Raw genomic sequence first — 27606 nt, forward strand, 5'->3', positions numbered from 1 at the left:
GTGGACCTAATTAACTAGTTTGGGTAGATTAAAGATATTAGTTAAATTAATTAATATGATATTTTTTTTAGAACACCCTGAACATTTTTCTTTATTATTAGTAGGGAATATAAATAGAGTTAATTTTAAAAAAATTAATAAAAAGAAAAATAGGTCATATATATATGACTAATATTAACTCCCAAATTAGGTCTTATATTAAGAATCAGAAGAATACTTATATATATCAATTTATAAATGAAGCAAAATAGTTTAGAGAACAATAATAAATATAAATATTTAAAAGTAATTTAATAATTTTTTTAGCTTTCTTAACTAATTTTTATATTAAAACCTCGAGATAATAGTTTCTATTCCACCATATATGGTTGAGTCGGTCCATTCAACATTTTGGACGCATTGTATTGCGCTTCTTGTCCGTCACTGACTTTCTCAAAGTCTGACTAGAACTTGCGTTATTTTGTATCAACTTATCTCACACGTCATTGCAGGGATCCATGTGCCCATAGTATACATCACTGTGTCTGTACGTGTTTTGGTCTACATGCGTCCCTTTCACTTCTTGTAAATCAACAAATGAAAGTAATGCAAAGGAATAATTAAGAACGAACTAAATCTCCTATATATATGACAGCAGGAACCATTTCAATATATGAATCCAACCATTCACGCTATATCTTCTGCGTAACCATGGCTTCTGCCTCCATTATTTCATTTTCATTTCTTTCCAAATACTACCTTCAGCCATTAATCCTTATCATCTTCATCTGCATAAACTTGCTTTGCTTCCAGCATGTCGGAGCTGCATCAAACGAGACTGATTATTTGGCTCTGCTCCAGTTTAAAGAATCAATAACTGATGATCCTCATGAAATTTTGAGCTCTTGGAATAGTTCCAACAACTTCTGCAGCTGGATTGGAATCACATGCGGCCACAAGCACAGGCGAGTCACCGTGTTGAATTTGGGAGGTTATCATTTGGGTGGGATCATATCGCCTCACATTGGCAATCTATCTTTCTTGAGATATCTCTCCCTCACAAACAACAGTTTTCATGGAGAAATCCCACCAGAGTTGGGACGTTTGTTTAGGCTAAACACACTCTTGCTCTCAAACAACTCATTGACAGGAGAGATTCCTTTGAACTTGACGAATTGCAATGAATTAAGGATCTTACATTTGCTAGGGAATAGCCTTACTGGTACGATAACATCCCAAGTGGGGGCTCTTCAGAAGCTTCAAAAGTTGCAGCTTGCTCTCAACAATTTAACTGGTGAAATCCCATTGTCTTTGCAGAATCTTACTTCCCTCACCTATCTTGCATTAGGCCGTAATAACTTTGAAGGAAGCATACCAGAAGAGATAGGCCACTTGAAGAACTTGGTATTTTTTGGAGCAGCAGAGAATAGTTTGTCAGGTGCTCTTCCTTCTTCACTTTACAATCTATCATCTCTCACTATGATATCAGTAGCAGCAAACCATCTCAACGGCACTCGACTTCCAAACCACTTGTTCTCCAGCCTTAATAATTTGAAATATTTTGCCATAGGTAGCAATCAAATTTCAGGTTTGATCCCAAATTCAATCACAAATGCATCATCACTCCAAATTTTTGATATTTCTTATAACAATTTTTTGGGTGAAGTTCCCAATCTAGGAAATCTAAAAGATCTACGAATGCTAAACTTAGCATATAACAATATTGGGAGCAATCGTGGCCTTGATTTCATTACAACTTTGAAAAATTGCAGCCAACTTGAAGTTTTAGCTTTGACCTCAAACATATTTGGAGGCATTTTACCCAGCTCCATGGGAAATTTGTCTACCCAACTCACTGGACTGTACCTAAGTCTTAATCAGATATCTGGTACTATTCCTGATACACTAGGAAGGTACACACTTTTAAGGACCTTGGATCTTAGCCGAAATGAATTCTCAGGCACCATTCCAACTTCTTTTGGAAATTTAGGCAAGATAAAATCATTATATTTAGGGGCAAATCAACTCTCTGGAGAGATAACTTTCTTAGGGAACCTCAGTGAATTGATCATACTATCAATTCCAGGCAATAAGCTTGAAGGAAAAATTCCTACCACAATTGGAAACATGAAAAGCTTGCAATTACTAGAACTTACAAAAAACAGCTTTAGTGGACCCATACCTATTCAGATCTTTGGCCTTTCCTCCTTGTCCATTTTCTTAGACATATCTCAAAACTCATTGAATGGATCTTTGCCTTCTGAGGTAGGAATGCTTAAAAACCTTGGCATTTTGGATATCTCTTATAATAACTTTTCGGGAGAAATTCCTTTGACCATAGGAGAATGTGAAAGTATGGAATACCTTAACTTACAAGGGAATTCCTTCAAGGGGCCCATGCCTCCTTCGGTGGCTTTGATGAAAGGTCTTACACATCTAGATATATCTCGAAACAACCTATCTGGGTCAATACTAATCAACCTAGAGAACATTTCTTCCCTCCAATACTTCAATGCTTCCTTCAATATGTTTGTTGGCGAGGTGCCAACTAAAGGGGTTTTCAGCAATGCAAGTGCGATATCTGTGATTGGCAATATTAATCTTTGTGGGGGTATTTCTGAGCTGCACTTACCAACATGCCCTAAGAAACTTGACACGCAAAGGAAACACAATTTGAAGCTCAAGGTGGTTATCGTGATTGGTGTGTCAACGTCTCTTTTATTGATATTTTTGTTTGCTTTCTATTGGAGGCATGAAAGAAACAAAAAATCATCTTCAACTTCACTTACAATTGAACAATTTCCCAAGGTGTCATATCAACATCTGCACATTGTAACTGAAGGTTTCTCTACCAACAATTTGATTGGATCGGGGAGTCACGGCTTAGTATATAAAGGAAAGCTAGAATTAGAAGATAAAGTTGTTGCAATAAAGGTATTAAACCTTCAAAAGAAAGGAGCTCAAAAGAGTTTCATTTCAGAATGTAATGCACTAAAAAACATGAGGCATCGGAATTTGGTAAGAATTTTGACATGTTGCTCAAGCATTGATTACAAGGGACAAGAATTTAAGGCATTGGTTTTTGAGTACATGTCAAATGGAAGCCTTGAAAAATGGTTGCATCCTAATCAAGAAAGTGCAGATCGATTAACACTGGATATTTCTCAAAGATTAAGTGTCATATATGATGTTGCCTCTGCATTGCATTATCTTCATTATGAAAATGAGCAATCAGTTGTCCATTGTGACTTAAAGCCAAGCAATGTCCTTCTTGATGATGACATGGTGGCTCACGTGAGTGATTTCGGGTTAGCAAGACTACTTGCCACCCTTCATGGCAGTCCTCAAAAGGAAACAAGCACATCTGGACTAAAAGGGACAATTGGTTATGCTCCTCCAGGTACAACTTATTATTATTTTGGCTTAAAACTCTTGTAAATAACATTTCTTTTATAAAATCTTTAGTTTTTTATTTGAGACAATGAATTTTTAAACATTAATCATAGTCTAATGTATTTCAGAGTATGGAATGAGTTCTGAGGTATCAACTCAAGGTGATATGTATTCTTTTGGTATTCTTATCTTGGAAATGTTAACCGGAAAGAGACCTACAGACCCAATGTTTGGAGATGGCCATAATCTTCATAGCTACATCAACGCTACATTTCCAAACAATCTTTTGGAGATTGTGGACAAAGCTCTTGTACCTCAACAAATACAACAGACAGCAACGGGAATTGGAGGAGAAATCAGGATAGAGGAGGGGGCTCATATGCATCCCAACCATGAGAGGACTCTTATTTTACTATTTGAGATTGGACTTGCTTGTTCAGTGCAACCTCCAAAAGAAAGGATGAACATGATGGGTGTTCTAAGAGAACTAAATCAAGTGAAAAATGCTTTTGGTCTTGGGGAAAGAAGGCGAAATTGACTGCAACGTCAAAGAATGAGCCTCAAATGTCACTTTGGATGTGTTATTATAAATTTCTGCCCTCATAAAATTCCTCACTTTCCATGAATTATATTTCAATCTCATATGTTCAGTCATGACTTTTCTTTTGTGAACGAAGAAAAGTCAATGAACGTGCTAGAATAAATTGTCACTTTGGTAGGTGAATCAGCCGCTTCTTCAATGCCTAAATTGCTATCACTGATGTTTCTCGGGAGGAATATAACCATACTAAATTTTTTTTAAAATCAAGACTTCTTCTAAGTCAAAAACCACTGCACTCTGTTGTACGTGCCACTCTGTATCATGTTTTTTTTTTAAAAAATTTTGCTGGAACTCTATATATATGATTTAATTGATCACACAAAATGTTACCAAAGTCTTGTATTCCTTAGAAAATCAAATTGGAAGGGAAAATGTTAAACTTTAAGAAACCAAAAAATTGAATATGCAATAAATATAGATGTGGATGGGCGTCTCTGCTCTCACTATGTTTCTGGGCACCTCTGTTTTGAGTCATGAATTTTTTCTTCCTTTCCTTTTTTTGTGAATATAATGAGCCTTGTTTTTACAAAGAAGGGGGAATTTCAACAGGAGAGTCTATGATTTTGATGATCAGTGGTTTGGACTTCGGGATATTTTAAGTCCTCAATAGTACTTGAACTCCATAGACTACCATCGACCTCTGTTTTTCACATTTTTCCTCTGCTATGCTGTTTGCGTGCTAATTTGGGCTATTGCAACGAAATTAATGTTAGCCATTTTTTTATCCATTTTTATGCAACGAGAAGTCATTTACTTTTCTATTTAATTAAATTAAATATTAGTTTTAAGAAAATAATAAACTAATTTACTGCTAATATTTTTTTTTACAGGATAGAAAATTTGTCTTGATTCTTTTAATAAGAATTTACGTACAAAATATCTACTGCACTAAATTTTTTCTTTTAAAAAATGCTCTTAATTACTCCACACTGAATTAATTAGGGGGAAATAAAGTAAGAGAGTGAGGTCTGGTAGTTTTGTCAAAATTTTCATATAAATTGTTGATAAAATTAATGTAATTAACTAAAATAACTATTTTTCTAATTCTTTGCCCATGATTGTTTATTAAGCCAGCTACTTTTCACATAATAATAGACCCACAGGCATTTGAATCCAGTATATTTTATGTTCCTTGAAAGTGATGTTTGTTTGGCCAAAAAAAAAACAAAGAAAGTGATGTTTGAAATGTTAATTAGAATATTGGCCTATCACATTCTTTATTTATTTATTTTTATGCTTCTCGTCTATTTGCATTTTACATATAAGTCATGGGTGGGTGACCTTATCCCCATTGCTTAACTTAATATTTTATTACCTGCATAAGTGGATGGATGACCTGAGATATTAGTTTTCTGGCAAAATAATTGTGAGTAATTAATTTGTTCCTTTTGTTCAAACCTCTATGTTTCTTTCTCTTTGGTTAAATTTATTATTTTTAGTATTTTTATAGAATCAAAGCAATATAACTTTTATGGAGAATCCCAATTAAATCGAACTAAAATACTAAAATTTTAAGTTAAACCTACACATTTAACAAATTCATAATCAACTTAAGAGGCCAAATTTAAGATTTCTAAATATTGTTAAAAGTCTAGAATACACTTAGGTAGTTAAAAAGAAAAATTAAAAAGATATGTAGGCCTAATTTTGGTTTTAATTATTTCAGTTAGATTTAATAAAGATTTTTTTATTTTTTTTTTTTTATAAAAAAAATAAATATTTATCTAGATATATTTAATGCGTAATATAAAATTATTTTTTTAAAAGTTGAACTGTCATTATAAAAACACTAAATAATAAAAACATGCTGTTGAAAATTTTTAAGTGTATGTATGTTATAGTGCCCAAAGGTGATTAGTGTGATACTACCTCCATTCCTTAATATAAAATCTAGTTGACTAATTTAAAAAAATTAATTAAATTATTTTAAAATATTTATATTTATCATTGTTTACCCAAACTAAACTAATATAGAAATATGGGATGTCTTGACCCTGCCATAAATTTCTTCGCGTTCTTTTTCTCTTCAGAATGACTTCCACCGACAAATATGTCATTAGCATTAGCAATGCTCTTGGAGGAAAACAGTTCAGGGAACGATTCATCAAATTCTTCTACAGTACATTTTTTAAACTAGACACGTGTCATAATTTAATTGAAAATTAATATAATTTTTATTAATCAAATGCATGTGTCTTTTTATTGAAAGTTTATCTACGGTACTAGCCTATACTAAATATATGATCTCGTGGTAAAGATTTGAACCTAATCCGTATTGGTTAAAATTGAAATAATTTTTAATCCTACATATATATTTCTAAGCAATTTTTTAATTAGACAATTGTGAAAGCTGAGAAAACGTAATGAATTTAATACTAATATTCTTTTTTGCCATAAAAAATTAATACTAATCTAAATGCTAACAAAATAAATAAGCGCACAAATTCTCCAAGCAAGGTACTTGATTCAATTACTTTGAAGATTTAAAAAGCCAATCTGCACAAACCTTGACAAAGAGTTCTCGCAATAAAATTAATAAATGAATGAAATCCTTTCTTGTTTTTCTATTTCCGGTTCAACTTAACCAATCATCCTATTTATTTCACTGACTTATTTTTTCTTTGAATTATTTCTACTAGATGTGACATCTTTCATTTTCAATTTTAATTCGAAGGCCGTGGCCAGGATGGCTCATTTGAGTGCTCAACAAATTGACAGAAAAACGATCTGGTCCTCCCACCTTTGTAAGTGTGTCAGATGCTTCAAGATGATTGTTCAGGAATAAGTATCATGCGTAGATTGACTATGTAATTTCTTGGGTTAAGCCAGTTGTTTGAAATTCGCAGTTATTGTGTGTGCTTTTCGTCAACACGCATTCGCTTTCTGATCAATATCAAAAGACTATTTTAAGCCGTTCATACTTCTCAGTCCCCTTCACTTCTTCAGTTCACTCTAGTTGTAGTAGGTTATTTAAGATTGAATTGGAATAGTTTATAAGTAATTTTTTAATCGTGATTTACATAATACAAAATAAATATGTGAAAGAAGTTTTGTTCAAAACATGGTGAGTGCAATCAAACTTCCATCACATGCAATTGGTTTTCCATATGTGAAACTAAAATTTCTAAATGTGCAATTGATCTTTTTTTTCTCTGCTCTTGTCTATTTCTTATTTATTAAACTTTAAGAGCATTTGTGCCTTTTCATTATGAAACTTATTTACACTACAGGATTTTAATAACTCTCCAGATTTCAGGTACCGTTCAGCAAATAAATTTCTAAATGGGGATTTGTCCCCAATTCTCCCCATAATTTTTGTAATTATCTTTCATATTTTATAAATTGATTAACAAGTCAACTTCTTAAATTTCTAAATCATGCTTTTAAATTCATAATCGGATCCCCCTTTCCTCCGAAAACCTTCCAACCAAACATTATGTAAGAATTCTTTAAAATATGCAAGTCATTCTTTTGGTATTCTTATTTTGGAAATGTTAACTGGAAAGAGGCCAACAGACCCAATGTTTGAAGATAGCCATAATCTTCATAGCTACATCAAATCTGTATTTCCAAACAATCTTTTGGAGATTGTGAACAAAGCTCTTATATCTCAAAAAATACAACAGACAACAATAGGAATTGGAGGAGAAATCTGGATGGAAGAGGTGGCTCTTATGCATCCTAATCATAAGAAGACTCTAATTTTGCTATTTGAGATTGGACTTGCTTGTTCAGTGCAATCTCCAAAAGAAACGATGAATATGATGGGTGTGCTAAGGGAGCTAAATCAAATTAAAAATGCTTTTGGTCTTGGGGAAAGAAGTCGAAATTGATTGCAAGGTGAAAAGATGAGCCTGAAATGCCACTTTACATATGTTGTTGTTATAAATTTCTGCCTCAAAAAATTCCTTACTTGTCGTGAATCATATTTCAATCTTATATCTTCAGTTATGACTCTTCTCTTATGAACGAAGAAAAGTCAATGAATGTGTTAGAATAAATTGTCACTTTGGTAGGTGAATCAGCTACTCCTTTAGTGTCTAAATTGCTATGACTGATGTCTTTCTCGGAGGAAATATAACTATAATAAATTTTTTGAAAATCAAGACTTCTTTTAAGCACTGAAGCTATCATTGATGCTGTATTTCTTTTTTTTTTTTTAAAAAAAGCATGTTTTAAAATTGTGACCATCAAGAATCATAAGCAATTGCTTTTAGTAAAAAAGCGACTCTGAGATATGCACCACTCTATATCATTTATTTACTTATTTTGCTGGAACTCTATATATATGGTTTAATTGATTAGAGAGAATGTTATTAAAGTCTTGTGTTCCCTAGAAAATCAAATTGAAAGGGGAAGATGTTAAACTTTGAGGAAGCAAAAATTTGAATGTTTAATAAATATAGATGAGGATTGGCATATCTGCTTTCACTCTGTTTCTGGGCACCACTGTTTTGAGCCTTGCGTGTTTTTTTCCCCCCCTCTCGTTTTCATGAGTATAATGAGACTTGCTTTTATCAAAAAGGGAGGGATTTTAATAGGAGAGTTTATGATTTTGACGATCAGTGGTTTGGACTTTGGGATATAGGTCCTCAATAGTAATTGAACTCCACAGACTACCATCAGTCTCTGTTTTCCACATTTTCCCTCTGTTATGCTTTCTGTCAGTTAATTTGGGCTATTGCAATGGAATTAAACTTAGGCACTTCTTAGCCATTTTTATGCAACATAGAAGTCACTTACTTTACTCATTTAATTAAATTAAATATTAGTTTTAAGAAAATAATAAACTAATTTACTGCTGCTAATATTTTCTTACAGGGTAGAAAATTTGTCTTGATTCTTTTAATAAGAATTTACTTACAAAATATCTACTGCACTAAATCTTTTCTTTTAAAATGTGCTCTTAATTACTCCACATTGAATTAATTAGGGGGAAATAAATTAAGAGAGTGGGGTCTGGTAATTTTGTCAAAATTTTCATATACATCGTTGATAAACTTAATGTAATTAACTAAAATAACTATTTTTCTAATTCTTTGCCAATGATTGTTTATTAGGCCAGCTACTTTTCACATAATAATAGAGCCATAGGCACTTGAACCAAATTTGAATTCAGGATATTTTGTGCTCCTTGAAAGTGATGTTTGAAGTGTTAATTAGAATATTGGCCTAACACATTCTTTATTTATTTATTTTTATGCTTCTGGTCTATTTGCATTTTGCATACAAGTCATGGGTGGACGACCTTATCCCATTGCTTAACTTAATATTTTATTACCTGCATAAGTGGATGGATGATCTGAGATATTAGTTTTCTGGAAATTATGCTTCTGGTCTATTTGCATTTTGTTTACAAGTCATGGGTGGATGCATTTTAGTATGAAGTCTACCACTGTCTCTTTCAAAGACTGATGCTGATGAAATTTGTATTATTACGTAGAAGATAAGTTGCATAAAATTTAATTTGCATATAGGGAAGTAAGTTATACATAGAGAAGATGGATTTACAGATAAGAGAAGATAGATTACATGAAGAGTAAAATGGTCATAAATATTGAATACTAATCTAAATGGTAACAAAAGAAATAAGTACTTGATTCAATTACTTTGAAAATTAAAAAACCCAATTTCTACAAACCTTGACAAAGAATTCTTGCAATAAAATTAATGAATGAATGAAATCCTTTCAAAATAACTTGTGTTCCTACCGAATTTTGCGGTTCAACTAAACCAATCCTATTTATTTCTTTGACTTACGGTTTTATACTTTAAATTATTCTGCCACTAGATGTGACATCTTTCATTTTCAATTTTAATTCAAAGACCCATTGTTTGAAATTTGCAGTAATTGCGTGTTTATTGTCAACACGCATTAGCTTTCTAATTAATATGAAAGACGATTTTAAGCCGTTCATACTTCACAGTCTTCTTTAACTGCTAATGGACGTTATGTACACTTGCCATAGGACAATTCAGTTCACTCAAGTTGTTGTAGGTCATTAAATATTGAAAAATATTGCTTCCGGTCCTAAATATAGGAGTTAAACAAAAAGTTTGTTTTAATTTTAAATATAATATCTCAATTTATTTTATCTTTTAAATTTATAAAGTTTTACTCAAAGTATCAAGGAGACTTCTGATTAAGGAAGAGTTCTAATATACATAACTAAAAAGGGATAGGTTAGAGAAGCTAAGACATTTTTATTATAAATAACTAATTTAACTAATTTTTTTTAGAACAATCCTTACATTAAGGTTTTCATATCTATCATGTCAAATTCTCTATCACACATGACCATGTGTCCTTTATTTTTCTTTTCCAAATATTATTATTTAATAGCATTTAATTATAGATCCAGATAAAACAAAAACAAAAAAAACAAATGGTCATGTGTAATTAGAGAATTTGACATAATGTATTTAAGAAACTTGACCTTAGATTTTTTTTTCTTTCTTTAATATATGTGAATTAATCATTTAACTCTTATATTAATAACTAGAGGTAATATTTTAATCTCAAGTTGTGTGTTTAGTCATAAGATAATCTATGTCAACTCTGGAATTTGTTTGGTATCGTTTTACATATAATTTATAAATTTGCCACTGATAGAATTTAGAGTAGACATTTTTTTCTAATTAAAGTAATAAATTGTGTCTGTCACCCAAAAAAAGTAATCAATTGTGTCTTAAAATATTTTATTTATATATTCATGATATGTGTATAGAGACAGATTTATTTGAAATTGGTTTTTACTTCAAAAGTTGTGTAAAGTTATTATCGTGACTACTCAAGATATTACCCCTTAAAAGCTCATCCCTATTTTTCATATCCCTCTTCTTATGGTTGTATGGGGAGAATTACAATGAGATTTTAAGAAAAAAAAAGTAATTACAAAACAATAATCAAAAGTTATCATTTCTATTCTGGAACTTGTTGTTACAGAATTCCTATAGTCAACTTGTAAATATACTAATTTTTGTTGTAAATAGCCTAACTTTAGTTGTTACACAAATAAACAATAAATTGCTACAATCAATTTGTAAATGCATCAATTGTTGTTGTAAAAAATATTTTTTTGTTTCCAAATTGAATAATAATTTAAAATTTGATGAAAAATATGTTTGTTTTGTTCAATATTTACGTAAAATAAAATGAAATGTATATAAAATTAAAAGGATAAAAAAAATTCAACGGCAAAAAGAATAAAAGATGCAAACAAATATTGATTTTGGTCACCCAGGAGATCAAATTAATTTTTTACTCTATTAAAAAAAATAACATATACCTAATACACATTTATTATTAGATATCAGTTAAATCTTAATGAAATGAGACTTAAAAAACACCTTATTAAAATGTAAAAAAAAAAAAAAGATTACGAATTCAAACATTTTATAAAAAATAATAAATGTTTGGCTTATGAAAAAAAACAGAGAATGTGAATGTAAATGAGAACAAAATTGTGAATGAGTTCTAATATGAAGCAATAATATATTCCATATATCATGTAATATATATATATATATATATATATATTAGTGATTGAGTTTAAAATATTTTAAAATAGTTTTAATACATGGATTGTTTTGTTTCTATAAATCAATATGAAAAAGATAACAACACATGTTCTTGCGTCATTTTACCAGGAATACTGCTATTTCATCAAAGTCACGAAAAGGTTGAGATTAAGGCACCATTTCAATAATGACTCTGCGAAGCATTCACACTTTTCACCTTCAGTTTTTCAACACAATCAATTTTATATTAGAATATTTTTAATAATACAAAACCAAACCTTTCAAATCTAATGTAAACAAGGTTAATATATTATTCTATGCGTTTTATAAAGTCAATATATTAGGCTGCGAAGCCATTGCAAATTAAACACGGCACATAATTTGGATGCATTGTAGTGGTAGGTCTACCACTATCTTTCAAAGACTGATACTGAAATGTTTGTGTTATTACGTAGAAGATAAGTTACACAAAATTTAATTTGCATACAGGGAAGTAAGTTATACATAGAGAAGATGGATTGCATGAAGGGGACTTAATTTGCATATAGAGAAGGTAGATTGTACATAGGGAAGATGGATTTACACACAAGAGAAGATAGATTGCACAAAGAGTAAAATGATCACTTCATATGGATGCTAATTTTCCCCAAAAAAATCTCATGACTTCACCTTTAACTAGGATTCATGCCCCAGTTAAATTTTCAAATGGGGATCAATCCCCAATTTTCCCTTTTATTGTTTATTTAATTAGTATTTGTTTGTTTGTTTATTGTCAAGACATATCATACATCACTGTACATGTCTTGCTCTACATGCGTCCCTTTCACTTCTTGTAAATCAACAAATGAAGTCAATGAAAACGGAAAAACTTATGCTAATTAAGAACAGACTAAAGCTCCTATAAATTAAAAGCAGCACACCATTTCAGTATATGAATCCACAAAACCATTTTCGCACTTCATCATGACCATGGCTTTTGCCCCCACTTCATTTTCATTTCTTTCCAAATACTATCTTCAACCATTAATCCTTGTCATCTTCTACATAAACTTGTTTTGCTTCCAGCATGTCAGAGCTGCATCAAATGAGACTGATTATTTGGCATTGCTCAAGTTTAAAGAATCAATAACTGATGATCCTCATGAAATCTTGAGCTCTTGGAATAGTTCGAACCACTTCTGTAGTTGGACTGGAATCACATGCGGCCACAAGCATCAGCGAGTCACCAAGTTGAATTTGGGAGGCCATCAGCTTGGTGGGATCATATCGCACCACATTGGCAATCTCTCTTTCTTGAGATATCTCTCCCTCACAAACAATAGTTTCCATGGAGAAATCCCATCAGAGTTGGGATGTTTGTTCAGGCTAAATACACTCATTCTCTTTAACAACGCATTGACAGGAGAGATTCCTTGGAACTTGACGAGTTGCACTGAATTGAGGATCTTGGATTTGGTAGGGAATAGGCTTATTGGTAAAATACCATATCAGCTGGGGTATCTTCAGAAGCTTGAACAGTTGCAACTTTCTGTCAACAATCTAACTGGAGAAATTCCGTGGTCTATATGGAATCTTACTTCCCTCACTCATCTTACAGCAGCCACAACAACTTAGAAGCAAGTATACCTGAAGAGATAGGCCGTTTGAAGAACTTGATATTTTTTGGAGCACCGAGGAGTACTTTGTCAGGTGCACTTCCTTCTGCACTTTTCAATCTATCAACTCTCACTATGATATCAGTAGCAGCAAACCGTTTGAACATGACTCAGCTTCCATATGACATGTTCTCCACCCTTCCAAATCTAGAATATTTTGCCATAGGGTTGAATCAAATTTCTGGTCTAATACCAAATTCCATCACAAATGCATCTTCCCTCCAATTTTTTGATATTGGTTCAAACCATTTTTTCGGTCAAGTTCCCAATCTAGGAAACCTAAAAGAACTTTCCTGTCTTAATATAGAAATTAATAATATTGGGAGCAGCTCAAATGGTGACCTTGATTTCATGACACCTTTGAAAAATTGTAGCAAACTTGAATTATTAGGCTTGAGCTACAATAAATTTGGAGGCATTTTGCCCAATTCCATAGGAAATTTGTCAACCCAGCTCAATGGACTATGCCTTGGTGCTAATGAGATCTATGGTACTATTCCTGAACTTTAGGAAAGTACAAATATTTAACTATCTTGGGTCTCGAATCCAATAGATTCTCAGGCGCTATTCCGATTTCTTTTGGGAATTTATGTGAGATAAAAGAATTAGGTCTCGAAGGAAACCAACTCTCAGGAGAGATACCAGCTTCCTTAGGAAACCTTAGTGAATTGATTTTGCTAAGCATTTCAGGAAATATGCTTGAAGGAAAAGTTCCTATCACAATTGGAAACATGAAAAGTTTGCTTAGCCTAGAGCTTTCAGAAAACAATCTCAGTGGCCCTATACCCTTTGAGATTTTTGGTCTTCCCTCCTTATCGATTTTATTAAACTTATCTCACAATTCATTCAATGGATCTTTGCCTTCAGAGGTAGGAATGCTTAAAAACTTGGGCACTTTGGATATCTCTGAAAATAATCTTTTCGGAGAGATTCCTTGGACCATAGGAGAATGCACAAGTATGGAATATCTTAACTTACAAGGAAATTCTTTCAATGGGCCCATGCCTGCTTCGCTAGCTTTGATGAAAGCTCTTACACATTTAGATATATCTCAAAACAACCTGTTTGGATCAATACTAATTGACCTGCAGAATGTTTCTTTTCTTCAGTACTTAAATATTTCTTTCAATATGTTTGATGGTGAGGTTCCAACAAAAGGAGTTTTCAGCAATGCAAGTGCAATATCACTGATTGGAAATATCAATCTTTGTGGGGGAATTTATGAGTTGCACTTACCACCATGCCCTAAGAAAGTGGACACAAAAAGAAAACACAATTTGAAGCTCATGGTTGTTGTGATTTGTGTGGCTTTTTCACTTTTATTGATATTTTTGTTTGCCCTCTATTGGAAGCGTGAAAGAAACAAGAAATCATCTTTAACTTCATCTAGAGTAGAACAATTTCCCAAGGTGTCATATCAAAATCTACATATTGCAACCGAAGGTTTCTCTACCAACAACTTCATTGGATCTGGGAGTTGTGGCTCAGTATATAAAGGAAGGCTAGAATCAAAGATAAAATTGTTGCAATAAAGGTACTGAACCTTCAAAAGAAGGGGGCTCAAAAGAGTTTCATTTCAGAATGTAATGCACTGAAAAACATGAGGCATCGAAATTTGGCAAAAATTGTAACATGTTGCTCGAGCATTGATTACAAGGGACAAGAATTTAAGGCATTGGTGTTTGAGTATATGTCAAATGGAAGCCTTGAAAAATGGTTGCATCCTAATCAAGAAAGTTCATATCATTCAGCATTGGATATTTGTCAAAGATTTAATGTTCTATATGATGTTGCCTCTGCATTGCATTACCTTTATTATGAAAATGAGGAACCAGTAGTCCATTGTGACTTAAAGCCCAGCAATGTCCTTCTTGATGATGATATGGTGGCTCATGTGAGTGATTTTGGGTTAGCAAGACTACTTGCCACCCTTAATGGCAGTTCTAGAAAGCAAATAAGCACGTCTGGAATAAAAGGGACAGTTGGCTATGCTCCTCCAGGTGACATATTTTATTTTAGCTTGAAGTTCTTGTAATTCCATTGCTTTTATGAATTTTTCTTTTTATTTTGTTAGTTTCAACATAGTGAATTTCTAAATACTAACCATATCCTAACACCTTTCAGAGTATGGAATAACCTCTGAGGTATCAATACAAGGTGATGTATATTCTTTTGGTATTCTTATTTTAGAAATGTTAACTGGAAAAAGACCAACAACCTAATGTTTGAAGATGGCCACAATCTTCATAGCTACGTCAAAGCTGTATTTCCAAACAATCTTTTGGAGATTGCAGACGCAGCTCTTGTCCGTCAACAAGTACAACAGACAACAACAGTAGCTACAGGAGAAATCAAGATGGAGGAGCTGACCCTTGTGCATCCCAACCATGAAAAGACTCTAATTTCACTATTTGAAATTGGACTTGCTTGTTCAGTGGAATCTCCTAAAGAAAGGATGGACATGATGAGTGTACTAAGGGAGCTAAATCAAATTAAAAATGCTCTTGGGAAAAGAAGTAGAAATTGACTGCAACATCAACGAATAAGCTTGTGACGCCACTTTAGATATGTTATTATGATAAATTTCTGCCCTAAGAAAGTTCCTTGCTTTTCATGAACTATATTTTGATCTCAAATCTTCTATGAGACTCTTATTTTGTGAGCAAAGAAATGTCAATGAATGTGCTAGAATAAATTGTTACTTTGGTACGTGAACCATGCAGCTACTCCTTCAATGTCTAAATATCTATCGACATTGATACATGCTATAATGTAAATTTTAATCTTACAATTAAAAAAATACTTCCTCTGTTTTTTAATGAAAAAAACTACTAAAATCACATGGCTCAAAATGTTAGTTAAATTTAATTAAAAACACAATAAAAAATGATAAGTGAAAATTTATTACAAAGAGATCATAAGTGGCATATATTTAATAGGAATAAAAACAAAAAAGACAAGCTTAAAATTTCAGAAAAATTTCAATAGAGTATTAAATTAATTTCTCGTAAACTACTCTGTTTGGGTAAATCCTCATCAAATTACTTAAATGAAATACCTGAAATCACCGACTTAACAATGTTAGCTTTAGATGCCTTATACATGCATACACACAATGCTCCGGTTCTTAATATAAGACATATTTAATTAATTTAATTAGATTAAGAGAGTTCAAGAAATTAGTTAATTATAAGAAACATGACATGTTTTTTTAAAACACCATGATCATTTTCGTTAATATACTTCCTCTCTCTTTTACTTGATTATGTTTAAGGGAGTATCAATAGAGGTAATTTAGAAAAAAACTGATAAATATAATAAATATGTCTTATATCTAGAATCAAATCAACTTAACAATTAGGAGGGATATATATATTTCTTCCTTAATATGGATTAAATCCAATATATATCATAAACTACACTATCGTTCATCCCAGCTAAGAGTCTGAACCAGATGTGTAAGCCGCTCTGTATCATTTATTTATTTTGCTGGAACTCTATATATATGATTTAATTAATTATAGAAAATGTGATTAAAGTCTTGTAGTGTATTACCTTATAAAATCAAATTGGAAGAAAGAAGTTAAACTTTAAGCAAGCAAGAATTTGAGTATGCAATAAATATAGACGTGGATGGATGGGTATCTCTGGTCTCACTCTGTTTTGGGGTACCCCTGTTTTGGGCCATGCTTGTATCAAAACAGGGTCATCAAACCTAAAAAATTAGAACTCAAATCTCCACCCATCGCCAGTTTCTCTCGCACATTAAAAGGGGAAATTTGAATAGGAGAGTCGGCGATTTTGATGATCGGTGGTTTGGGCTTCGGGATATTAAGTCCTCAATAGTAATTGAACTCCATAAGATTATCATCAACTTCTGTTTTCCACACTTTTCCTCTGTTATGCTTTCTGTTAGTTTGTTTAGGCTAGTGCGATTGAATCAGATTTAACCTTTTTCCTAGCCATTTTGTGCAACATAGAGGTCATTTAGTCATTTACTGTCCTATTTAATTAAATTAGACATCAATACTAAGAAAATAATAAACTTATTTACTACCTCTAATATTTTTTATAGGATAGAAAATTGGGAGAATCCCAAATAAATCCAGCCAAAATATCTAAATCCAAATTCAAGCCTATATTTTTATCAAATTCTTAATTACGGCTTGAGGCCTGATTAAAATTTTTTTTCTTAATTATGGCTTGAGGCCCGATTAAATTTTTTTAATATTGTTAAATAATTAAAATGCCCTTCCTTATTTAAAAAGAAAAATTGATTACTTTAACCCTCTCGAATGATAGCTCAATTTTATGATTGTTTTTTAAGATAAAAAAGTATAAGTAGTTTTACCGTGTTTAAAATTTGTATATATAACTAGAACCATTAAAAATATTTTAATGAAAAAAATGTTAAATTAAAAATATAAGTAGCCTTTAAATAAATATTTTTTATTTTTTTATTATCTACGTCTATTTTATTAATTAGCAATGCTGGATTCAACCGAAAACATAAATTATAACACCTTAATATTAAATATTTCTTGTGATTAAAATATTTAAAAATATTAAAATAAATATTTATAACCTGAAAATAAAAAATATTTATTTAACAACTACTAATATTGTAATTTAAAATGTTTTATTAAAATATTTTGAAGGTGTATATATACAAAATCTCAAAAAGAGAAAAATTATGTATATGTTTTTTTTCTAAATATAAATAATAAGAGAGGTGAACCATTTGGGAGGGATAAAATAATCAATTTCTCTTTTTAATTAAAGATGGGTATTTTGGTTATTTAAAGCCTAACCGAACTTATTTCAACCCTTACTGGTTATATTTTTCTTGAAAGTGATGTTTGAAGTGTTAGTTAGAATGAGCCTATCACATACTTTATTATTTTATGATCCTGGTCTATTTCCGCGTAAGTTGTAGATGGATGACCTTATCCCCGTCCATTGCTTAGCTTAATATTTTGTTGCCCTGCATAAATTGAAGACTGAATGAATCAATCATAGTTTGCGTGTTATTCAAACTAATACGGCGAATTAGTACTATATTTAAAATTTAATTGCGTGTTTTGATTAAAAATTTATCATTTTCAAATTAATTTTATATAAAAATTCAAATGTTCAGAGAATTTCCCAATCTCCATGACCTTCCCTGAAAGTTACATATTCAAAAAAGTTAATATCTATTCTTGTTTTAATTAGGAGAAGAAGAGTTGACTAAACCCTAGTATGTTTTTTGCCTTTTTTAGGATCACGTACACATATACAATGAGATAATATCAAGTATTAATTAATTACATGCAGATTCTGAGTAATTGATTAGTTTATTACTTCTGTTCAAATCTGTCTTTTTCTTGCTCTTTGACTCTAATTGATTAGTTTATTACTTCTGTTCAAATCTGTCTTCTTCTTGCTCTTTGACTAAATTTATTATTTTTAGGTTTAATATAATTTTTTGTTCCTGAAATTTGAGTTTATTTTGGTTTTAGTCCCTCAAATTTAAAAATGATAATTTTAGTCTTTCGAATTTAGTCTGTCTTAAAATATTAATCTCCAGAGGTGTAACAGTGTTAAAATCTACTGAAATGTCAAACAACAATGTTGAATGGTGATGTGGACTCATCAAATAATACTTAGCTAGATCTTATATGAATAACAGAAGTGTTAAAAAAGAACAGGTTCTCAAATTCCAGTTGTTTAACCCATTTTTTTTCCTTCTTCACTGGTTGTTTCGGGAGCTGTTCGCTGCACTGCATTCTATTATCCACACAAGATCCAATTATATGTCATCCAGTGAGTCAACATTATCACTTCTAACATCATTGATGACACTTTAGCATATTTTAGCAATCGTTATACCTTCAGGGACTAACGTTTTAAAATAAACTAAATTTTAGAAACTGAAACTGCTGATTTAAAATTTGAGGGACCAAAACAAAAAATAGGTTGAAATTTCAAGGGCCAAAAATTATTAACCCCTACTGATATTATAAAAGGTATATATACACATGATTGTTTATATTAAAGCAGCACCATATCAATATATGTGAATCCACAAAACCATTCACGCTCTTCTGCATAACCATGGCTTTTGCCTCCATTATTTCATTTTCATTTCTTTCCAAATACTACCTTCCACCATTAATCCTTATCATCTTCATCTGCATCAACTTGCTTTGTTTCCAACATGTTGGAGCTGCATCAAACGAGACAGACTATCTGGCATTGCTCAAGTTTAAAGAATTAATAACTCATGATCCTAAAGAAATCTTGAGCTCCTGGAATAGTTCGAACCACTTCTGCACGTGGATTGGAATCACATGCGGCCACAAGCATCAGCGGGTCACCAAGTTGAATTTGACAAGTCATCATCTTGGTGGGATCATACAGCCTCATGTTGGGAATATCTCTTTCTTGAGATATCTCTCCCTCAGACAACAGTTTTCATGGAGAAATGCCAACAGAGTTGGGACGTTTGTTCAGGCTAAACACACTCATTCTCTCAAACAACACATTCTCCAGCGACATTCCTTGGAACTTGATGAGTTGCACTGAATTGGGGTACCTGTTTTTGTTAGGGAATAGTCTTACCGGTAGAATACCATATCAGCTAGGGGGTCTTCAGAAGCTTGAATAGTTACAACTTTCTATCAATAATTTAACTGGAGAAATCCCAATGTTTATATGGAATCTTACTTCCCTCACCTACCTTGCCATGGCCTATAATAACTTGGAAGGAAGCATACCAGAGGAGATAGGCCATTTGAAGAACTTGATAGTTTTTGCAATAGCAGTGAATACTTTGTCAGGTGCTCTTCCTTCCTCACTTTACAACCTTTCATCTCTCACTGTGATATCATTAGCAGTAAACCATTTGAACATAACTCAGCTTCCATATAACATGTTCTCCACCCTTCCAAATCTGGAACATTTAACCATAGGTATGAATCAAATTTCTGGTCCAATACCAAATTCCATCACAAATGCATCTTCACTCCAATTTTTTTATATTTCTTCAAACCATCTTTTTGGTGAAGTTCCCAATCTTAGCAACTTAAAAGATCTTTACCTTCTAAGCATAGAATCTAATAATATTGGGAGCAACTCATATAGTGACCTTGATTTCATGACATCCTTGAAAAATTGTAGCAAACTTAGAATATTAGGTTTGGGATACAACAAATTTGGAGGCATTTTACCTAACTCCATAGGAAATCTGTCCGCCCAAATTACTAAACTATTCTTAGGTGGTAATCAAATATATGGTACTATTCCCAATACTTTTGGAAAGTACACAAGTTTAACCATCTTGGGTCTTGAATACAACAAATTCTAAGGCACTATTCCAACTTCTTTTGGGAATTTGCTTGAGATAAAAGAATTACGTCTCGATGGAAACCAACTCTCAGGAGAGGCGTCACCTTCCTTAGAAAACCTTAGTGAATTGATTGTGTTAACAATTTCAAGGAATATGGTTGAGGGAAAAATTCCTACCACAATTGGAAACATGACGAGTTTGCTAAGCTTAGACCTTTCAGAAAACAATTTCCACGGAGTTGTACCCTTGCGGGTTTTTGGTCTTCCCTCCTTGTCTATTGTGTTAAACTTATCTCACAACTCATTGAATGGATCTTTGCCTATTGAGGTTGGAAAGCTTAAAAACCTTGGCACTTTGGATGTGTCTGAAAATAATCTCTCAGGAGAGATTCCTTCAACCATAGGAGAGTGCACAATTATGGAATACCTTAACGTACAAAAGAACTCCTTCAATGGGCCCATGCCTCCTTCGCTAACTTTGATGAAAGGTCTTACTTATTTAGATATACCTCAAAACAACCTATCTGGATCAATACTAATCGACCTACAGAACATTTCTTCTCTTCAATACTTGAACATTTTATTCAATATGTCTAATGGTGAGTGATATGGGGGGACGTACAGACCGGCTAGAATCAAGTAACGAACGAACAGTTGATCTAGGTAGGACTTTAAGAGAATTTTTCTCTTACAACCCCAGCCATGAAGACACCATAAGGTTGATCAATCTCTTGATACTGTCGAGTATTCTCACAAGAACACAAGGATGCAAGCAAAGCTTACATAGAGAGAAATAAACTCAATTCTCATTCATCTAAGTCTTCCTTTTAAGTGCAAAAATATAGTCTATATATAGGCAATCATAGAACACTCTAGAATCAGCATCTTAAGACATAAATGCTGGGGATGATGCCTCATTAATGATTATTTGACTATGAGAGGCATCATTTATTACGTAGAAATTAAAGGAAATAACTTAAACTTCAAGAACAAGTCTGCTATTTGAAAATAGGAAACTGTAAAATAGGAAACTAATCAAAACAAACAAAATCCTAATTAATGTCAATAATATCACTCTTGATACTTTTTGAATCTTCTTGGATCTTCCAAATGGACCTTCATTACTATTCACATCCAAAAGCATAAATGGGCCTTTTAGACATCTATTTGGGCTTGAATGTGGTTGAATCACGTTTTCGAATTCCCATGGTCCATAGCACAATGCATTTGGGCCCCAATTTAAAAGATTATAGCTCTAATGGACTCCTCCATGCATATAATATTGTGTTGGGCCTTTAACAACATGGAAATTGGCTTCAAATGCTCTTTTTGGTCTCTTAGAATGTGCTCTTATCTTTCTCAACAGTTGATCTAGGTAGGACTTTAAGAGAATTTTTCTCTTACAACCCCAGCCATGAAGACACCATAAGGTTGATCAATCCCTTGATACTGTCGAGTATTCTCACAAGAACACAAGGATGCAAGCAAAGCTCACATAGAGAGAAATAAACTCAATTCTCATTCATCTAAGTCTTCCTTTTAAGTACAAAAATATAGCCTATATATAGGCAATCATAGAACACTCTAGAATCAGCATCTTAAGACATAAATGCTGGGGATGATGCCTCATTAATGATTATTTGACTATGAGAGGCATCATTTATTACGTAGAAATTAAAGGAAATAACTTAAACTTCAAGAACAAGTCTGCTATTTGAAAATAGGAAACTAATCAAAACAAACAAAATCCTAATTAATGTCAATAATATCACTCTTGATACTTCTTGAATCTTCTTGGATCTTCCAAATGGACCTTCATTACTATTCACATCCAAAAGCATAAATGGGCCTTTTAGACATCTATTTGGGCTTGAATGTGGTTGAATCACGTTTTCGAATTCCCATGGTCCATAGCACAATGCATTTGGGCCCCAATTTAAAAGATTATAGCTCTAATGGACTCCTCCATGCATATAATATTGTGTTGGACCTTCAACAACATGGAAACTGGCTTCAAATGCTCTTTTTGGTCTCTTAGAATGTGCTCTTATCTTTCTCAAAGTCCAAATATTCATACTCTGATGACTTATATACCATGATAGTTTTTAAGGCGGCCTTCTATATGTCACATTAAGCTCCGTATGTATCCATCTCATCATCTAAGGAATGATCCATGTCCTCCTCCACATAAGTATTCTTGAGCTATAAGTCCCTGGAACACTCTGGAGGGCTTGTTGGGCTTCTAACTAAAGGAGTGCTATTTGGGCTTCATGACCTCCATATTCAATACCTCCTGGTATGCTATCAGTGAGGTGCCAATAGAAGGGGTTTTCAACAATGCAAGTGCAATATCAGTGACTGGAAACAACAATCTTTGTGGCGGTATTTTTGAGTTACACTTACCACCATGCCCTAAGAAACTTGACAAGCAAGGAAAACACAATTTAAAGCCCATGGTTATTGTGATTTGTGTGGCTTTTTCTGTGTTATTGATATTTTTGTTTCTCTTCTATTGGAGGCGTGAAAGAAACAAGAAATCATCTTCAACTTCACCTAGAATTGAACAGTTTTCAAAGGTCTCTTATCAAAATCTACACATTGCAACTGAAGGTTTCTCTACCAACAACTTGATTGGATTCGGGAGTTATGGCTTAGTATATAAAGGAAGGTAAGAATTAGAAGACAAAATTGTAGCAATAAAGGTATTGAACCTTCAAAAGAAGGGAGCCCAAAAGAGTTTCATTTCAAAATGTAATCCATTAAAAAACATAAGCCATCAAAATTTGGTACAAATTTTCACATGTTGCTCAAGCATTGATTACAAGGGACAAGAATTTAAGGCATTGGTATTTGAATATATGTCAAATAGAAGTCTTGAAAAATGGTTACACCCTAATCAAGAACATGCATATTCATCAACATTGAATATTTGTCAAAGGTTCAATGTTATAGATGATGTTGCTTTTGCACTACGTTATCTTTATTATGAAAATGAGCAACCAGTTGTCCACTATGACTTAAAGCCCAGCAATGTCCTTCTTGATGCTAATATGGTGGCTCACGTAAGTGACTCTGGGTTAGCAACACTACTTGCCACACTTAATGGCCATTCTCAAAAGCAAACAAGTGCATTTGGAATAAAAGGGACAATTGGCTATGCTACCCCAGGTACAATTTTTTTTTATTTTGGCTTGGAGCCCTTTTAAATTCCATTTTTTAATGAAATATTTTTCTTTTTTATTTTGTTATTTTCAAGACAATGAAGTTTCTAAATATTTACTATAATCTAACATGCTTATTACAGAGTACAGAATAAGTTGAGGTGTCAATAGAAGGTGATGTGTATTCTTTTGGTATTCTTATTTTGGAAATGTTAACTAGAAAAAGACCAACAGACCTAATATTTGAAGATGGTCACAATCTTCATAGCTACGTCAAAGCTGTATTTCCAAATAATCTTTTAGAGATCATGGACACAGCTATTCTACCCCACCAAATACCACTAACAACAACAATAGCTAGGGGAGAAATCAAGATATAGAAGGTGGCTCATATGCATCCCAACTATGAGAGGACTCTAATTTCACTGTTTGAGATAGGACTTGCTTGTTCAGTACAATCTCCTAAAGAAAGGATGAACGTGACGGGTGTGCTAAAGGAGCTAAATCAAATTAAAAATGCTCTAGGTCTTTTTGGTCTTGGGGAGAGAAGTTGAAATTGACAGAAACATCAAAAAAATGAGTTTGAAATGCCACTTTAGGTATGTGATTATTATAAATTTCTGCCATAATAAAATTTCTTATTTTTCATGAATTATATTTCAATCTTAGATCTTCTCTAAGATTCTTTCTTTGAGAACAAAGAAATTCAATGAATATGTGCTAGAATAAATTGTTACTTTGGTAGATGAATCAGCTACTCCTTCAATATCTAAATTCTTATCAGCAGCATCGCTACATGTTGTTATAGCTAGTGTGAATTCTAATCTTATAATTGTCTTTCTTGAGCCTCCACGCATTACTAACAAATTGCAATTTGTATTCAGGAAACAAATAGATTTGTAATTTTTGCCCATGGGTACAAATACCCCCAAAGTTGGCATCAAAAGAAAGAACAGAGAATGAAAAAATTACATAATTTAATTGGTCTGAGAAATGAAAAGATATGTACATAAGCAAAAGCCATATCCATCGATGATGGTTCCATTTAGATTAGTGATAGAAAAAGTAGCTTATTTTCAATTTGATTTTTAGAAAAGTTAGATTAGATAATGTAATTTATGTTTAGATTGAATTTTATAAAAGTTAGTTTGTAAAAATAGGAAAGTTATCTGGATTATAATTGAATAAATAAGTTTAGTTTGTAAAATTACCAAAAAAGTATGACTTTTATTAAATAATGAAAAATGATAAAAAATGAATTTACATAATATGATGAATTTAAATTATTTCAATAGGAAGAGGTGTAATTTAATAACTGAAATATATTTTTAAAAATTAGAAATTTTATCAAAAATTTTGTTAATAAAAATGTATAATTGAAAAAAATTACAAATATTAAAAATACATAATTAAATATTATAAATTATAAATAATATGTTGGCAAAAAAAAATATAAACTATAAATTATAAATAATAACAAAATCTAACTGGGGGTTATGCCGCATTAAGCCTGTCAATTGGGGGTGTGCATGAAGCCCAAATACCCGCTGAGCCCGAAGAAAAATTGCCCAGCCCAGCCCGAAAAAGAATGGGCATCTTTGGGCTGGGCATTTCATGGGCAGGGCTGGGTATCGGGCAGGACATGCTGCCCTGCCCATTTGGCCCTGCCCGATTATATATATTATAATTTATAAAATAATATTAATATATTACATTTCTTTACCTAAAAAAAAAAGTTATCTCCCTCCTCTTTACAATTTAATTTATTATTATTACATGTCTATTAGTTTTCTATTTTAGGGGATCCAATTCTTCTAAAGAAATAGTAGTATCTTGTTTTTAACTTGTTCTTCGTGAGTTTTATTGTGTATATCCTATTGTGTGTTGCTGTTGTAGTGTTGGCTATTTATAAGTCAATCTTCCCCTCTATGCCATTAACAACTTTCTTTGTTAGAGAATGGAATTCATACATTACATATTTGTATAAATAAACAATTTTGAATATTTATGCAAGATAAAAAACAAGATTGGGGTAGGAGCATGGAAAGAAAATTGGGGTTTAATTATATGAATTACATGTTTTTTTATTTAATTTATATTTAGTTATTTTGTATTAATTTTTTATGAACAAGTCATATGATGGAAAGAAGCTTTTTAGTTGTATGGACTACTAACTGCATTGTATCACATAATAAGTATTTACATATTAAAAGTGGTTATATTAAATTATTATAAGATTATAAGATTTTTTATTTTTCTTTTTACAATTATTTTCACCCTATTTTTATATGGTCTATGTTATTCCTATTAGCCCATTGCTTCAGTTTTAATATCCTTTTACAATCCTTTAGGTAACATTTAATTTTTGCCACTTGAATGGATAATCAAGTTTCTATTACATCGCCATCCCTGGCTCCCAATGGAATATCTCGATGTGCTTCAACCCCTCTTCAATTTTTTCAGATGTTTTATTTTTTTCTCAACTTTCTGGAGATTAATGCAAACCGTTTGAATTTCAAGACTTTAATTACAATCTTGAGAGTTGTTTTGTTCTAAATGGATTATGAATATTATTTATTTGGATATTTGCTAAGACTTGTTTTGAATTATTTCCGGATAATTTTAATGTGTGAAAATGTAAAATTATGAAATGTAATTTTCAGGTATGGATGAAACTTTTTTACATGTGATATTAGTAGGTCATCACCATTTGGGCAGCAAAACCCGCCCTGCCCAGCCCGCCAATGCCCAGCCCAAAATGGTTAGGACTTCTATGGGTAGGGCCAGGCGGCGAGCTGCAAAATGCAGCCTGTTCATACTTTGGGTTGGGTATCGGACAGGAGTCCTGCCCTACCCAGCCCTACCCATGTACACCCCTACTGTCAACTAGTGCAATGGGTGATGCTCCCTTTTGGTTTCGCCACACAACTTTCGAGACACGATCAGACTATGCAAGTCATGAGCATAAGCCATAAGCATCGCAAAATAGCTTCTGCCTTATCGTGTAATTTGGTGCAAAAGCTCTTATTTCTTTAAGCTGTTCCAAACATGATGAAAAGACAAAAGCAGGCTAAAAGCACATTTTTAAGATTCAAACGTGGCTTCTTTCCATCTAAACGCAGTTCTAAACACACCCGATATTGATGATAGTACAGTTCTGAATAAAATTGAAAGAAAACATGCAAATACAACCTGAGGCACAACAAAACAAAAGCTTGATTTGTTTTCTTCAATTTCTGAGAAAGATATACCATTCATCAACAATTGTATGTTAAAATACAAATGTCATATCCTTCTAATATAGAAAAACAATCTTGATAGGAAGGAATATTTTTAGAGACTTCATGAGAGATCAAGTATCATAAGGGGGACAAAGTCTTTCATGGGAGAAATATAATTCTGCTGAAATTTTTTTTAAAAAAATCATGGTTTCTTTTAAGGACTAAAACTACCACAGATGCTGTTATTCTTTTGGAAAAAAAAAGTCTTAAAAAAGCCACTCTATATCATGTATTTATTTATTTTGCCGGATAAATATATGATTTAATTGATTACAAAAAGTGTTATAAAAGTCTAGTATTCCTTAGAAAATCAAATTGGAAGGGGGGGGGGAGTTAAATTAAGGAAAGCAAAAATTTGAATATGTAATACATATAGACGTGGATCTGTCTCTCTGGTCCCACTCTGTTTCTAGGCACCCCTGTGTTGAGACCAAAACAGGGTATTTTAAATTTAAAGGGGAAAAAAAGTTAAAACTCTTCACAAGTTTCTTACAAAGGGGCAATTTGAATAGGATGATTTAGGGTTTCGAAGATAGGTGGTTTGAGCCTTGGGATGTGAAGTCCTCAATACTCAATAGTAACCATACGCTATCATCAGTCTCTGTTTTCCACACTCAGTTCTGCTTTCTGTCTGTTAATTTAGCCTCTTTTTAGCATTTTTGCACGCAACATGGAGGTAGTTTTCT

General features: G+C 32.3%; 2 protein-coding genes and 1 pseudogene across 2 annotated transcripts; all 3 read left to right on the plus strand.

The window, feature by feature from the left end:
• Window positions 1–690: 690 nt before the first annotated feature.
• LOC114761186 (probable LRR receptor-like serine/threonine-protein kinase At3g47570) lies at window positions 691–4203 on the plus strand. The gene is made up of 2 exons (XM_028950517.1): window positions 691–3379; window positions 3501–4203. Exons 1-2 carry the CDS (start codon window positions 691–693, stop codon window positions 3908–3910), a joined length of 3099 nt encoding a protein of 1032 aa, XP_028806350.1. The 3' UTR covers window positions 3911–4203.
• An 8260-nt stretch (window positions 4204–12463) lies between these two features.
• On the plus strand, window positions 12464–15814 carry LOC114761187 (probable LRR receptor-like serine/threonine-protein kinase At3g47570; annotated as a pseudogene).
• Window positions 15815–19876: 4062 nt separating this feature from the next.
• On the plus strand, window positions 19877–21085 carry LOC114761188 (receptor kinase-like protein Xa21). Its single transcript, XM_028950518.1, has 2 exons — window positions 19877–20102; window positions 20499–21085. Exons 1-2 carry the CDS (start codon window positions 19877–19879, stop codon window positions 21083–21085), a joined length of 813 nt encoding a protein of 270 aa, XP_028806351.1.
• Window positions 21086–27606: the final 6521 nt, after the last annotated feature.

Source organism: Neltuma alba, unplaced genomic scaffold, assembly GCF_004799145.2.
Source record: "Neltuma alba isolate B1F8T4 unplaced genomic scaffold, ASM479914v2 tig00011088_pilon, whole genome shotgun sequence".
Taxonomy (NCBI): domain Eukaryota; kingdom Viridiplantae; phylum Streptophyta; class Magnoliopsida; order Fabales; family Fabaceae; genus Neltuma; species Neltuma alba.